General features: G+C 41.0%; 1 protein-coding gene across 1 annotated transcript; it reads left to right on the plus strand.

The window, feature by feature from the left end:
- Positions 1–5787: 5787 nt before the first annotated feature.
- Positions 5788–9526, plus strand: LOC137725236 (receptor-like protein kinase HSL1). The gene is made up of 2 exons (XM_068463862.1): positions 5788–8429; positions 8619–9526. The coding sequence occupies exons 1-2, from the start codon at positions 5822–5824 to the stop codon at positions 9008–9010; spliced, it is 3000 nt and encodes a 999-aa protein (XP_068319963.1). The 5' UTR covers positions 5788–5821; the 3' UTR covers positions 9011–9526.
- Positions 9527–13300: the final 3774 nt, after the last annotated feature.

Consider the following 13300-nt stretch of genomic DNA (forward strand, 5'->3'; position numbering starts at 1 on the left):
GGCCTTTGCTCGTGTACGCATAGAATGAGTGTTGACAGGGACTGGTGGTAGTGGTTGAGGTAGAGAACTAGGAGACTCTGCAGGACTGAAAGATTCTGGATGAGGAGGTATGGACTCGAGAACAGGAGAAGATAAAGTGTTTTGCTCAAGAGTGGGAAATATGGGTGAAGAAGGGGCATTGCGACATTGTGAGGCATCTGCTGGGGAAGGATGTAGCACAAGATGGGACATTGGCAAAGACAGATTGAGAGACAGAGGAGTGGGAGAATGAGGAGGCACACACGGGCTGGAAAATGAGGCTTGAGAAGACAAAAATTTGTAAGGAAAGCAAGATTCATCAAACACCACATGTCTGGAGATGTAGAGTCTATTAGAGATAGGATCCCAACACCTATAGCCATTGTGATTCAAGCTATAGCCCAGAAACACGCACTGCTTGCTTTTGAAATCCAGCTTGTCTCTTGAATATGGTTGCAACCATGGATAACAAGCACAACCAAACGTCTTCAGGGTATGATATTTAGGAGAAGCATGAAATAAGAGTTCCCAAGGACTGACTGTAGATGACTGAGAAGGTAACCGATTAATGAGATAGATAGCAGTCTGAAAAGCTTCAACCCAAAACTGTGCAGGGAGATCACTCTGAGATGACAAGGTTCTGCCCATTTCAACAACATGACGATGTTTTCTCTCTGCACACCCGTTTTGCTCAGGAGTGTGGGGACAACTCAACTGATGAGTAATGCCTTGATCATTAAAAAAACTTTGGAGGGACTTATTCAGGAATTCACCCCCTGAATCAGACCGTAGACTTTGAACTTTGAGATCAAGCAGAGTCTGAATTTTTAAAATAAAAGTCTTGAGAGTAGAGAAGACATCAGACTTGAAATGTAAAGGATAGAGCCAACCATATTTGGTAAAATCATCCACTATTATTATATAGAATCGGTAACCAGTACAGGAAGGTGTAGGAGAGGGACCCCATACATCTGTGTGAAGCAATTGAAGTGGCCGAGAGGAAGTACAAGGTAAAGTGGAGAATGATAGTCGAGAAGCCTTCCCTAGTTGACAGGCAGTACATACTGAAAGACTATTAACAGAACCAATTACAGGGAGATGATTCTTATTCACAACAGAATGTAAAATCCCACCAGAAGGGTGTCCAAGCCTACGATGCCAAATGTGGATGTCAGCCTTAGCAATCATCAGTGCAGTTGGGGAGATTGCAATTCCAGAGACACCATTTGAAGTATTCCAGTAGAAGGGGTACAAGCCTCCTTCACTGGGGCCCTGGAAGAGCATCTTCCCAGTGCTTAGATCCTTGACATAGAACCCAAACGGATCAAAGGTCAGAGAGCACCAGTTATCATGTACAAACTTGTAAACAGATAACAAGTTACGGGAAGCCTGAGGAACTAAAAGAACATCATTCAAACGAAAAGTAGCATGTTTGGTTCGAATGAGAGCAGAACCAGTATGAGAAATACACAGACCTTTACCGTCACCAACAAAAAGCTGATCATTGCCAGAGTAGGGAATGGCAGAGTTGAGGGCAGAAGGATCAGGTGTGACATGATGAGAAGCTCCGCTATCAGTGAGCCAATAGCTAGGGGATGCAGAAGAAGTCATGGCAGACATTGCAGTAGGAGCTTGAGGTTGAGCAAACTGAGAGAGACGATTACATGTAGAAGCCCAGTGACCAAACTGGAGACAAAGCTGACATGGAACCGAGCGACCAGAGGAAGATGAGGGACCATAATGCTGGCGAGAAGGACCAGAACCAAGAATGCCACCTGAGGGATTGGGGTTCCAGTTGGTAGGATTGTTGCCACCAGAGGGATTGGTGTTCCAGTTGTTAGGATTGTTGCCCCCAAAATTGCGATTCTGAGTATACCGATTACGGTTGTGAAAACGACCACGAGATTTACCCCTGTTGAAATTGCCCACATGAGTAGAAGGTTGAGCAGCATAGGCATGAAATGGAGCAGTGGAGGAAGAAGCAGCTCTGGTTTTGCGTTTTTGGAGTGAGATTTCTTTGCTCAGTAAAAGCCCATGGAGCTCATCAGCAGTCACAGATTCATTTCGAGTCTCAATAGAGTCAACAAAGGACTCATACTCATCAGGAAGGCCAGATAATATGTATGCAACAAGATCAGACTCAGACAATGGTTCACCAGCAGCAGCAAGCTTATCAGAAATATCTTTAATCAAATGAAGAAACTCGGTCATTGAAGAGTCACCTTTCTGAATTGTTTGAATCTTCGATCGAAGACTATGAACATGAGTGCGAGAAGCGCCTGAGAAACGCCGCTCAAGAGATTGCCACAAAGAGCGAGAGTCAGCCATGCCAATCGTTAAAGGAAGAAGATCTTCAGAGAGCGTAGAGTTGATCCAGATCATCAAGATCTGATCTCGCTCACACCAGGTCTCAAAAGAAGCATTGAGAACACAATTTCCAGAGGAATCACGAAGAAATTGGGGAGGACACAGATCCTCACCATTGACGAGGCCAAGAAGCTTGAAGCGTTTCAGCACGGGAATGAAGAGACTGCGCCAAGTGATGAAGTTTTGACGATTGAGTTTCGTCGGAACCATCCCAGCGACATTGGCAATGGAAATCGTTCCAATCGACATGATCGGAGGATTGGAGATGTCACTCTGAGGAGGAGTCGCTAGAGAATTAGGGTTTGGAGGAGGTGGAGGAATAGAAGTCGAGGAGTTTGCTGCCGCCGACATATCAAGATTTGCTGAATTTGTAGAGAAGAAGAAGAGATCAGGAAAACAGCGATCTGTTTGGAAGATTAGAAAATGCAAGAATCTGCAAGAAAATTGCTAGAAGAGGGAAGCGCCGGATCGGAGTCGGTTAGACGATGGTGATGATACCATGTTGAATTTAAGAACTCAGAGAGGAAAGTTTAGTAAAGAGAGAGAAAGAGAATTGTAGAGAGAGAGTGAAAAATATATCAAATGATTCTTGTATATTCAATTGAGCAATACAATGGTATTTATACATAAATATCCTATCCCAATCTATGTGTCAGCTCAGCATAATATATCTAACTAATCACAGACATTCCAAGCGCCATCTAGACCGTCATTCGTATGATTAGATTACTAATTTAATTAACTGAATTCTATGCCAAGTTTAAGACTATAACTCAACAATAAGCTATCTTTACACAAAAGCATAAGACTTCATATATTTTTTGTCTCATTTAAAATGAGAGTTATTTTAATCATGTAATCATCGTACAAATTTTTCTCCAGTTCAACACCACTGGTTATCACATGAAAAAACTATATTTATACAAACATGTACTTGAACTCACCCTTTTTTTTTTCCCTCTCTCTCTTTCTTTTGCTTTTTTTTTTTTTTTTTTTTTTTCTGTTTTAAAAATACTCTCGATCATTTTAAATTTACTTCCAAATAAGCCGGTATACTTTGTATAGCAAAATCAATCACAAGTTGCACACAATGCACATACTAAGTCGTCAAATAAGCTTAAAACAAGGGTTATGTTGCAAAACTCACACCCCCAGAATTTGAAGTTTGAAAGTTCCCTCGTTTACCTGTTGAAAACTTACAACTCACTGGATCAACATAAAAAATCACTTCGGGGTCCTCTGATCAAAATCTCCAGCGAATCTCGGGCGTCAAATTGATCGGATGGCTTGATGTGCACATTACAATTTTTGGCAGATTTACAACCTTATCCCATTGTACATGAGTCACACCAATCGATTCGTGTAAGTAAAAGAAAGAATATTTATGTTGGAAGAGATTTTCAAGTATTTTCTACTAATTGCAGACTAAAAAGAGTCTACTAACTTCATTAATTGTTTAGAGGCTTTGTTATTTACTTCTCCATTATAAATATGAACTTTAGTAAGTTTTCTTAAATGGTGATGTTTAATTTAATTTATTGTTTTTGGTTACCTATATGCATCCATGAATGTTATTCTTCAATAAACCTAGTACGTATTTATCAAAACTTGTGTTTTATTGCAATCTTCATGGCGAGTATAAATTGGTCTGTTTTTAGTTATTTTAGAGAATCATTGCGCTTAGTTTTGTGTCAAGTTTTTTTTTGGCTTCAAGTACTCTATATCTTTCTTTAAAGTCTTTTTTTCCAAGTCTTCTTAAGTCTCCCTATATCCCTTTTACCTAAAATTTTGTCTCATAGACACATTTTTAACAAGAACATCTATAGGTTTTAGATTTACATGTCCAAACCACCTTAACCGATTTTTTTTTACCTTATCTTTAAGTACGGCTGCTTCTATTTTATCTCGAATATCTTCATTCTTAATCCTATCATTTCTCACATGTCTACACTTCCAACAAGATATTTTCATCTCCGCTACACTTATTTTTCGCTCGTGGGTTGGCTTGTCCTATTTTTTATGAAATCATGTACAATCTGAAAGGGGGTTGGCTTATCTTATTTTTGGCTCTCGGAAACCGGAGACTGCCAATTGACCATGGCCTTCTTAAAAGTTGTTTCTTTCCTCGACCTAAAACTGCCAAAGCTAGCTCAGCCTCCGCCCGCCACGGTCGCTGGTTCCACCGTAACCGTCAGACTGCAATCTCACTTGCCAAGCGTGACTCACGCATTTGGTCACGCTAATCTTGCACTTCAGCTTCCACTCAAGAGTGACACAGAAACTGATCTGACTCGTAACTGTCTTATTCTGGTAATTAAACACGATTAATCTCAGCCCACCCTCCAACGCCAGCTCTTCCTCCTGGTTCGGCTGTTTTGCACCGCCCTTCTCAGTCCCCATCGCAACCGTCAATCGATGATACTGACGCGGTCGGTCCACCTATTCACCTCCACATTTCCTGTCATTTGACCATTCAACCTTGTCATCGTTATTGTTTGAATAATTAACGGATGAAAATTAAAGTACTTAAAATATCTGTTTTGAAATAGATAATGTATTTCTATGAATTACTTGAATAAAGTTATGATATAATATTAAAATTTTCTTTTACTGCACATTTGGTATGTAACTTGTTGATAAGTAAAATTTACAGTCACGTAACATAACCTATTAGAGCACGATTACAGTCATGTTTTCATTTTTGAGTAAATAATTACTCGTGTGTTTTGTTTTGTGAAAATTTTCATTATTTGCAAGGCAATATTATATAATTCTAGGTTAAGAACTTACTTAAATGCTTATATGTATTTGGTACAACTATCATTCGACGGTTAGATATTGATTTTATATTAAATATATATATGTTTATAAATAATTTTAACCGTCAATTGATGATTGTATTAAATTACAATCATTAATTGACGGTTAAATTACACTAACATAGAAAAAAAAATTAAAAATAAAATATTTAAACCACTGCAATAGGGTTGGGTAAGATTATTTTCAAACACTACTTATCTATGTGAAATTTTTGTTGAAATGTCTTCAAACCACTTTGGTTTATTTATCTTTTTTTGTCGAGGATGATGTTAGAGAAATTATCTACTAAATTTATATTTTGTAAATCACATAATGTGCTGATTGATAATTAAATTTCTTTTACAATAATATAAAAAAAATACTTTAACGATCAACCGCTACATCATAAAATTATAAAATATATCTAAAAACATAATTTTCCCTAGCATTTCCGTTATGTTGAAATGCCTTCATAGACAATGAAAATAAAATAAAATTGCACTCATAATTTTTCTAGCAGTTCCCACTCTTTCACTAAAAATCTCACGTATATCAACACCCCCCAAATATTATTCACCCCAAGAACACTCCTCACCTCCCCCCTCCCTCTTGAAGCAAAATCACAACACGAACGACAATGCTTCTCTTCCTCCCCCTCCTCCTCCTCCTGCTGCTGCCGCCACTCCCCGCCACCCTCTCCCTCAACCAAGAAGGCCTCTACCTCCAACACTTCAAGCTCTCCCTCGACGACCCCGACTCCGCCCTCTCCTCCTGGAACGATGCCGACTCCACCCCCTGCAATTGGCTTGGCGTCTCATGCAACGACGCCTCCTCCTCCTCCTCCGTAGTCCGCTCCCTCGACCTCCCCAGCGCCAACCTCGCCGGCCCTTTCCCCACGGTCCTCTGCCGCCTACCCAACCTCACCCACCTCTCCCTCTACAACAACTCCATCAACTCCACCCTCCCTCCCTCCCTCTCCACGTGCCAAACTCTCGAGCACCTCGACCTCGCCCAGAACCTCCTCACCGGCGCCCTCCCCGCCACCCTCCCCGACCTACCCAACCTCAAATACCTTGACCTCAGCGGAAACAATTTCTCCGGAGCAATTCCCGACTCCTTCGGCCGCTTCCAGAAACTCGAGGTCATCTCTCTCGTCTACAATCTCATCGAAAACACCATCCCGCCCTTTCTCGGCAACATCTCCACCCTGAAAATGCTCAACCTCTCCTACAACCCATTTCACCCGGGTCGGATCCCGGCGGAGCTCGGCAATTTGACGAACCTCGAGGTCCTCTGGCTCACCGAGTGCAACCTAGTCGGCGAGATTCCCGACTCGCTAGGTCAACTCAAAAACCTCAAGGATTTGGACCTCGCCATCAACGGCTTAACCGGCCGGATTCCGCCGTCGCTCAGCGAGCTGATCAGCGTCGTCCAGATTGAGCTCTACAACAACTCATTAACCGGCGAGCTGCCGCCTGGAATGTCGAAATTGACCCGGCTGCGACTTCTCGACGCGTCCATGAACCAGCTGAGCGGGCAGATTCCGGACGAGCTCTGCCGGTTACCGCTCGAAAGTCTCAACCTTTACGAGAACAACTTAGAGGGGAGCGTGCCGGCGAGCATTGCCAACTCGCCCAACTTGTACGAGGTCAGGCTCTTCCGAAACAAGCTCTCCGGCGAGCTGCCCCAAAATCTCGGGAAGAACTCGCCGCTTAAGTGGTTTGATGTGTCGAGCAACCAGTTCACGGGCACCATTCCGGCGAGTCTGTGCGAGAAGGGACAAATGGAAGAGATTCTAATGCTACACAATGAGTTCTCCGGCGAGATCCCGGCAAGGTTGGGCGAGTGCCAGAGCTTGGCCCGGGTCCGATTGGGTCACAACAGGTTAAGTGGGGAAGTTCCGGTGGGCTTCTGGGGGCTGCCGCGCGTTTACTTGATGGAGCTCGCTGAGAATGAGCTTTCTGGGCCGATAGCGAAGAGCATTGCCGGAGCCACGAACCTCTCGCTATTAATCCTAGCGAAGAACAAGTTTTCGGGTCCGATACCGGAGGAGATTGGGTCGGTGAAGAATCTTATGGAGTTTTCTGGTGGTGACAATAAATTCAGTGGGCCGTTGCCGGAGGGCATTGTGAGACTTGGGCAGCTGGGGACTCTGGACCTTCACAGCAATGAAGTCTCCGGTGAGCTCCCAGTTGGGATCCAATCTTGGACGAAACTAAACGAGCTCAATCTGGCAAGTAACCAACTTTCCGGGAAAATCCCAGATGGAATTGGGAACTTGTCCGTCCTTAATTACCTTGATCTTTCCGGGAATCGATTTTCCGGGAAAATCCCATTTGGGTTGCAGAATATGAAGCTCAATGTTTTTAATTTGTCCTACAATCGGCTCTCAGGTGAGCTTCCTCCCCTTTTTGCTAAGGAAATTTATAGGAATAGCTTTCTGGGGAATCCTGGTCTTTGTGGAGATTTGGATGGGTTGTGTGATAGCAGAGCCGAGGTTAAAAGTCAGGGGTACGTATGGTTGCTTAGGTGCATGTTCATTCTATCTGGTTTAGTATTTGTTGTGGGCGTGGTTTGGTTTTACTTGAAGTACAAGAACTTCAAGAAGGTGAAGCGAACAATAGACAAATCGAAATGGACGCTGATGTCGTTTCACAAACTGGGTTTTAGTGAGTATGAGATCTTGGATTGCCTTGATGAAGATAATGTGATTGGTAGCGGGGCGTCGGGGAAGGTGTACAAGGTTGTGCTGAGCAGTGGAGAGGTTGTTGCAGTAAAGAAGCTATGGAGAGGGAAAGTAAAGGAGTGTGAAGTAGAAGATGTTGAGAAGGTTTGGGTGCGAGACGATGGCTTTGAGGCGGAGGTAGACACTCTGGGGAAGATTAGGCACAAGAACATTGTGAAGCTCTGGTGCTGTTGCACTGCTAGGGACTGCAAGCTTTTGGTTTATGAGTATATGCAAAATGGTAGTCTCGGTGATTTATTGCATAGCAGCAAAGGAGGGTTGCTGGATTGGCCTACAAGGTTTAAGATAGCTCTAGACGCAGCGGAGGGGCTTTCTTATCTGCACCATGATTGTGTTCCTCCGATTGTTCATAGAGATGTGAAATCAAACAACATATTATTGGACGGGGATTTTGGAGCGCGAGTGGCGGATTTTGGAGTAGCCAAGGAGGTTGATGTAACTGGGAAAGGACTTAAATCCATGTCCATCATTGCAGGTTCTTGTGGTTACATTGCTCCGGGTTAGTCAGAAAGTTTCTCCCTAACCAAATTTTTGTTCAAATCACTGTTTAAGTTGAGTTGAATTTGTCTTGTATGTTGATGTTCTTGTGGAAAGTACAGCTTTTGACACTGAAATTTCACAATATCAACTCACATTAGTTAAATTTTTACCCTGCTATTCTAATCCTGTAAATGTAATCTTGTTGCAGAATATGCGTACACTCTCAGAGTGAATGAGAAGAGCGATATATACAGTTTCGGTGTGGTTATTCTGGAGCTGGTGACCGGGAGGCTCCCAGTCGATCCAGAGTTTGGAGAAAACGACTTGGTGAAGTGGGTCTGCACCACATTGGATCAGAAAGGAGTAGACAATGTGGTTGACTCAAAACTTGAGTCTTGTTACAAGGAAGAAGTATGCAAGGTCCTCAACATTGGCCTCCTTTGCACCAGCCCTCTCCCGATTAATCGTCCATCAATGAGACGAGTAGTGAAGTTGTTGCAAGAAGTTGGCACAGAGAAACATCCCCAGGCTGCTAAAAAGGAGGGTAAATTGACACCCTATTACTACGAAGACGTCTCAGATCATGGAAGCGTAGCTTGAGAAGTAAGAAAGAAGTCCATATGGTTTCGTTGCGAAAAAGCAATGAGATATGGGGGAAGTTTATATGTTAAGCTTTATTTTTCCAGTTTTTGAAGCTTCCTAAAATCCGACTTCCCAAATATCATTTTCACCCTCCTCTAGGGTTTTGGTCTTCGGAGAGCAGAGGACGGGAAGAAGATGAAGAGGAATTACTTCAGAGAAGGGTAAAAGTTACGAGGGGGGTTAAATTGTTCCGTACTGTATATTTTTTAACCGCCAGAATTATCATGTTGTAAGCTTAAGCAGTAACGTGCCCTCCTTCCTCTGCAATCTGTCTGCATTGAGAGACCTCGGTGAAAGTGATGTATAAACTGTTTAATGATTGTGATTTTTCGCGTGAAATCACTCAGGTGATTTGTATGAGCAAACACTTGTAGCAACCTCCTACTTCACTTTTGTCAACGAATTTCCGTGAAATTGTTCTGCAATTGTACCTGTGCTGTGTGGAGCCTGCGACTCGGTTCCAGGTTTAAATGCTTTGACCATTCTCTCTAGTTATGAGATTTACGGTGGTTTTTACCCAACTTAAAAAACCCTATTTGAGTATTGGGAGGCTTCCTTCGCACTTGGAATGTCATAGTGGCGGCATTTAAATATTGTTGCGTGATAAAGTTGTTGCCGGTGTGTAACTCACTTTATATGCCGCCACAATGTTTGGTTGGATTGGGCCAACTAGTTGGTCATTTGGCCATTTTTTGTCCAATGGGGCCCTAAAGCCCTTTGGCCTAGCTCTCGGTTAGAAACGGTTTTCGGGTTATTTTCAGCCCTCTGGCTCTCTGGACCCTTCGATTGTAGATGGTCTTGGTGGGTGGAAAAGAAGAGAACTTAGGCCATCTCTGTGACATCCCACATCACCCAGGGGAGTGATCCTTAAATGTATATTCCCATCCCTACCTAGCACGAGGCCTTTTAGGAGCTCACTGGCTTCGGATTCCGTAGGAACTCCGAAGTTAAGCGAGTAGCGCGCGAGAGCATTCCCAGGATGGGTGACCTATCGGGAAGTTCTCGTGTGAGTTCCCAAAACAAAACCGTGAGGGCGTGGTCGGGGCCCAAAGCGGACAATATCGTGCTACGGTGGTGGAGCGAGCCCGGGAAGTGATCCGCCCCGGGCCGGGATGTGACAATCTCCAACCGAACGAGGGCCAGAGGGCTCGTTTTAGCCCTCTGACCCTCGAAGATATTAATATTTTAATGAACAGTACATGGTCATATTTGCCTTCATCTCCAACTAAGGGCCATATGGCTCGTTTTAGCCTTGTCACAAAAAACAGTCTCCAACCGAGGGTCAAATAACCATAAGGCCAAACATAATTTATTATTTAAATTTCATGTTACTTAATTTAATTTAATATTGTATAATGGCTTGGGAAGTTATAGGAAAAAATAGAATTTAAAAAAATAAAATAAATTTTTTTGTATTAAAAAAAAAAAAAAAAAAAGGCCTACCATTCCTGTCGGATATAACCGACAAGAATAATGAAAATTCTGGCTAGCCCAGGGCTGGCTGGCTGGTTGAGTTGGGCCAGTCGGTTGGCCTTTTCTTGTCTAGTGGAGCCCACGAGCCCTTTGGCCTAACTCTTGGTTGGAGACGGTTTTCAAGCTATTTTCGGTCATCTGGCATTCTGGACCCTTCAATTGGAGATGGTCTTAGATGGAAATTTAAGGACCCTATTGTTTGAAAATTGGCCCTCTCACCCCCATTTTTTGTGGTGGATGCAGCAGTCTTCCTAATTTATAGTTTTTGTTGTTATGGGCTTGTTCTTTTTGGGTCTTTGTGTTGTATTTTCTTTTAAATTATGCTTGATTATGGATTGCCTTACGGCTTTCTATTTCATGTAATAGTTTCTAGTTTGACAAAAATAAAAAAAATAAAAAAATCGACAAAATGCTTTTATTTTTTTGTTGCTTAGCTTGAAATATCAACATAATGTGTGAGTCGCGTCAACTACAGAAAGAGTGACAATCCCATGTGTAAGTTTATATTGCATTAACAAGACAGGTTGGTAGGGTTAGCCCTAATCGAGTCCATTCATAACTATGTGAAAAAGTGATCCGTTACTTAGTCATATAGTTTAATGGTATTTTTTTTTTATTTGTAATGTTTTAAGTTCGATTTTCGTCAAAAATAAAATTGACCCATATTTTCAGAAGTTTATTATAAAATTAAATCTATTATTTTTTTTTAATGTAGATAATATTCTTTGTTAAAAAAAAAGTTAAAAAAAAAAAAAAAAAAACCATGTTTGAGCGGGCTCCATGGAAAATGACCTGCCAAGCTAGGACATGAGAGAGAGAGAGAGAGAGAGAGAGAGAGAGAGAGAGAGAGAGAGAGTGTTTAAGGCGGTGGTTGGTGGGATTGATAGTCCAGCAGAGGCAATTTAGTTAAAACTTTCAAAAAACCTAGGTTGGGCCCCACTGTTCAAATTTGATAGTAGTAAAGTAAATTCAGAGTTGTTCCATCTTGTGAAGAAATTCCAAATCTGCGCTCCACTTTTGGACCATACACTTCATCCTCTCCAACGGACCATACACTTCATCCTCTCCAACGGATTCAACGCTGTGACTGCAGGTTTAGGTCGGCTCAGTTAATACAGTCATGACCTCTCATTTTGGGGGAAGTTCTAACGAAGTAGACGAAAATGATTATAGTTGTATATTTTGATAATAAGATAAGAGACTAATGATCGAATTTTTAGTTAAGAGACTATTGCTCTAATCGAATTAAACTTAAGATAAGCTACAGTTTCCTATATTTTTAATGAGAGAAGTTACGAATGAAAAACGACAATGGTTCTGATCGTTTGGGCACGAGATAAAAAAGTTGTTCATCTATGTCATACTTGATTTCAGCGTGAGACAAACTTTTGTGTTACCGATTACGTCATATGTAGTTGTTCATGTGGTAAGAACTGTCTTGACCAACTAAATTGGCCTAGTATTTCTTTTCGTTTAAATGCCTATGAAGGGAAATAAACTTGGATTTTATATGTGGTAAGTGAATGATTAATGAGTTGATGAGCTAATACATTTTTTATTAATATATGTTAGTCAAATATTAACACATTCCAACAGCTAAGCACCAACTTAATGAAGTTTTGAATAATTTTGAATAAGGTTTTATCCTAATTCCCCACCACTGGGCCTCAATGATTATTTCACATGAGGGTCTGAAAATTGTTAAACGAAATCCAACAACAAAACATGGGCTTCAAGAAGCCCATCTAGTGTCATCAAATTATGGTCACGTTCGGCTCATATGTGAAGACGATATATACTTATAGAGAGTTCGACATTATGATTCGGGTACATGTGGCTTCTTGTGGATGAGTTAACTGTCCAGAAAAAAATAATCTTAACGTCAATTAAGATGTTGTCAATTAAGTTAATTATGAATCAGTAATTAATTAAGATGTTGTAGTTGTCAATTAAGTTAATTGTGAGTCAGTAATTAATTAAGATGTTAAGTCAGTAATTAATGAAGATGTTGTAGTTGTCAATTAAGTTAATTGTGTGCTGCAACCTTTAACTTTTGTCTTGTTGATTTATGCCAAACAACATAAGAACAAACACATGAACAAAAGGTGGGTGAGTTGATGATCCAATTAGTGAACGTTACATACTTTTAACTGATTTTGCGTATTTCCACACTATTCATAAAACGTTTCGTATTACTTACGCAACATATTAAGTTTTTCACAATTAACCTTGAATATTTTAGAGTTAATAAGTTTTTTTATTTTTTTAGTGCAACGATATATTTTACATTAAGAGGAGGGAGAGTTTGGCAGAGCTACACAATGGGCAACCTAATTTGGTATTGAATTCGCCATCCACAAGATTCGAACTTAAAATCTCTCATTTACAAATAAAGATGAATGCTATCAGACCGTATTATTGAGTGATATAGTTAATAAGTTTCTTGAAACCACTTTTTAATCCTAATATATTATTCCTTACTGCTTTCTCTAAGGAACCCAAATCATACGGTACCTAAGCATGATCAAAATTCAAGGCACAAAAATTTTATAAGATTAAATGTCACATAAAATTATTCTTGCGTTTTCCAAAAGTTTTCTCTGACAGGACTTGCAGATTAAAGATGTTTTCTAAAAGTAGGAGGATTCGTGTTATATTGATTTTTTTATAAAGATAATAAAATAAAATATAATGTATGAGAGGAATGAAGGGAATGTGATAAGAATAAGAGGGAAGAGGATCCTACTTCTTTACATAATGATGAGGAGGCCAACT

Source organism: Pyrus communis, chromosome 2 (assembly GCF_963583255.1).
Source record: "Pyrus communis chromosome 2, drPyrComm1.1, whole genome shotgun sequence".
NCBI classification, from domain to species: Eukaryota; Viridiplantae; Streptophyta; class Magnoliopsida; order Rosales; family Rosaceae; genus Pyrus; species Pyrus communis.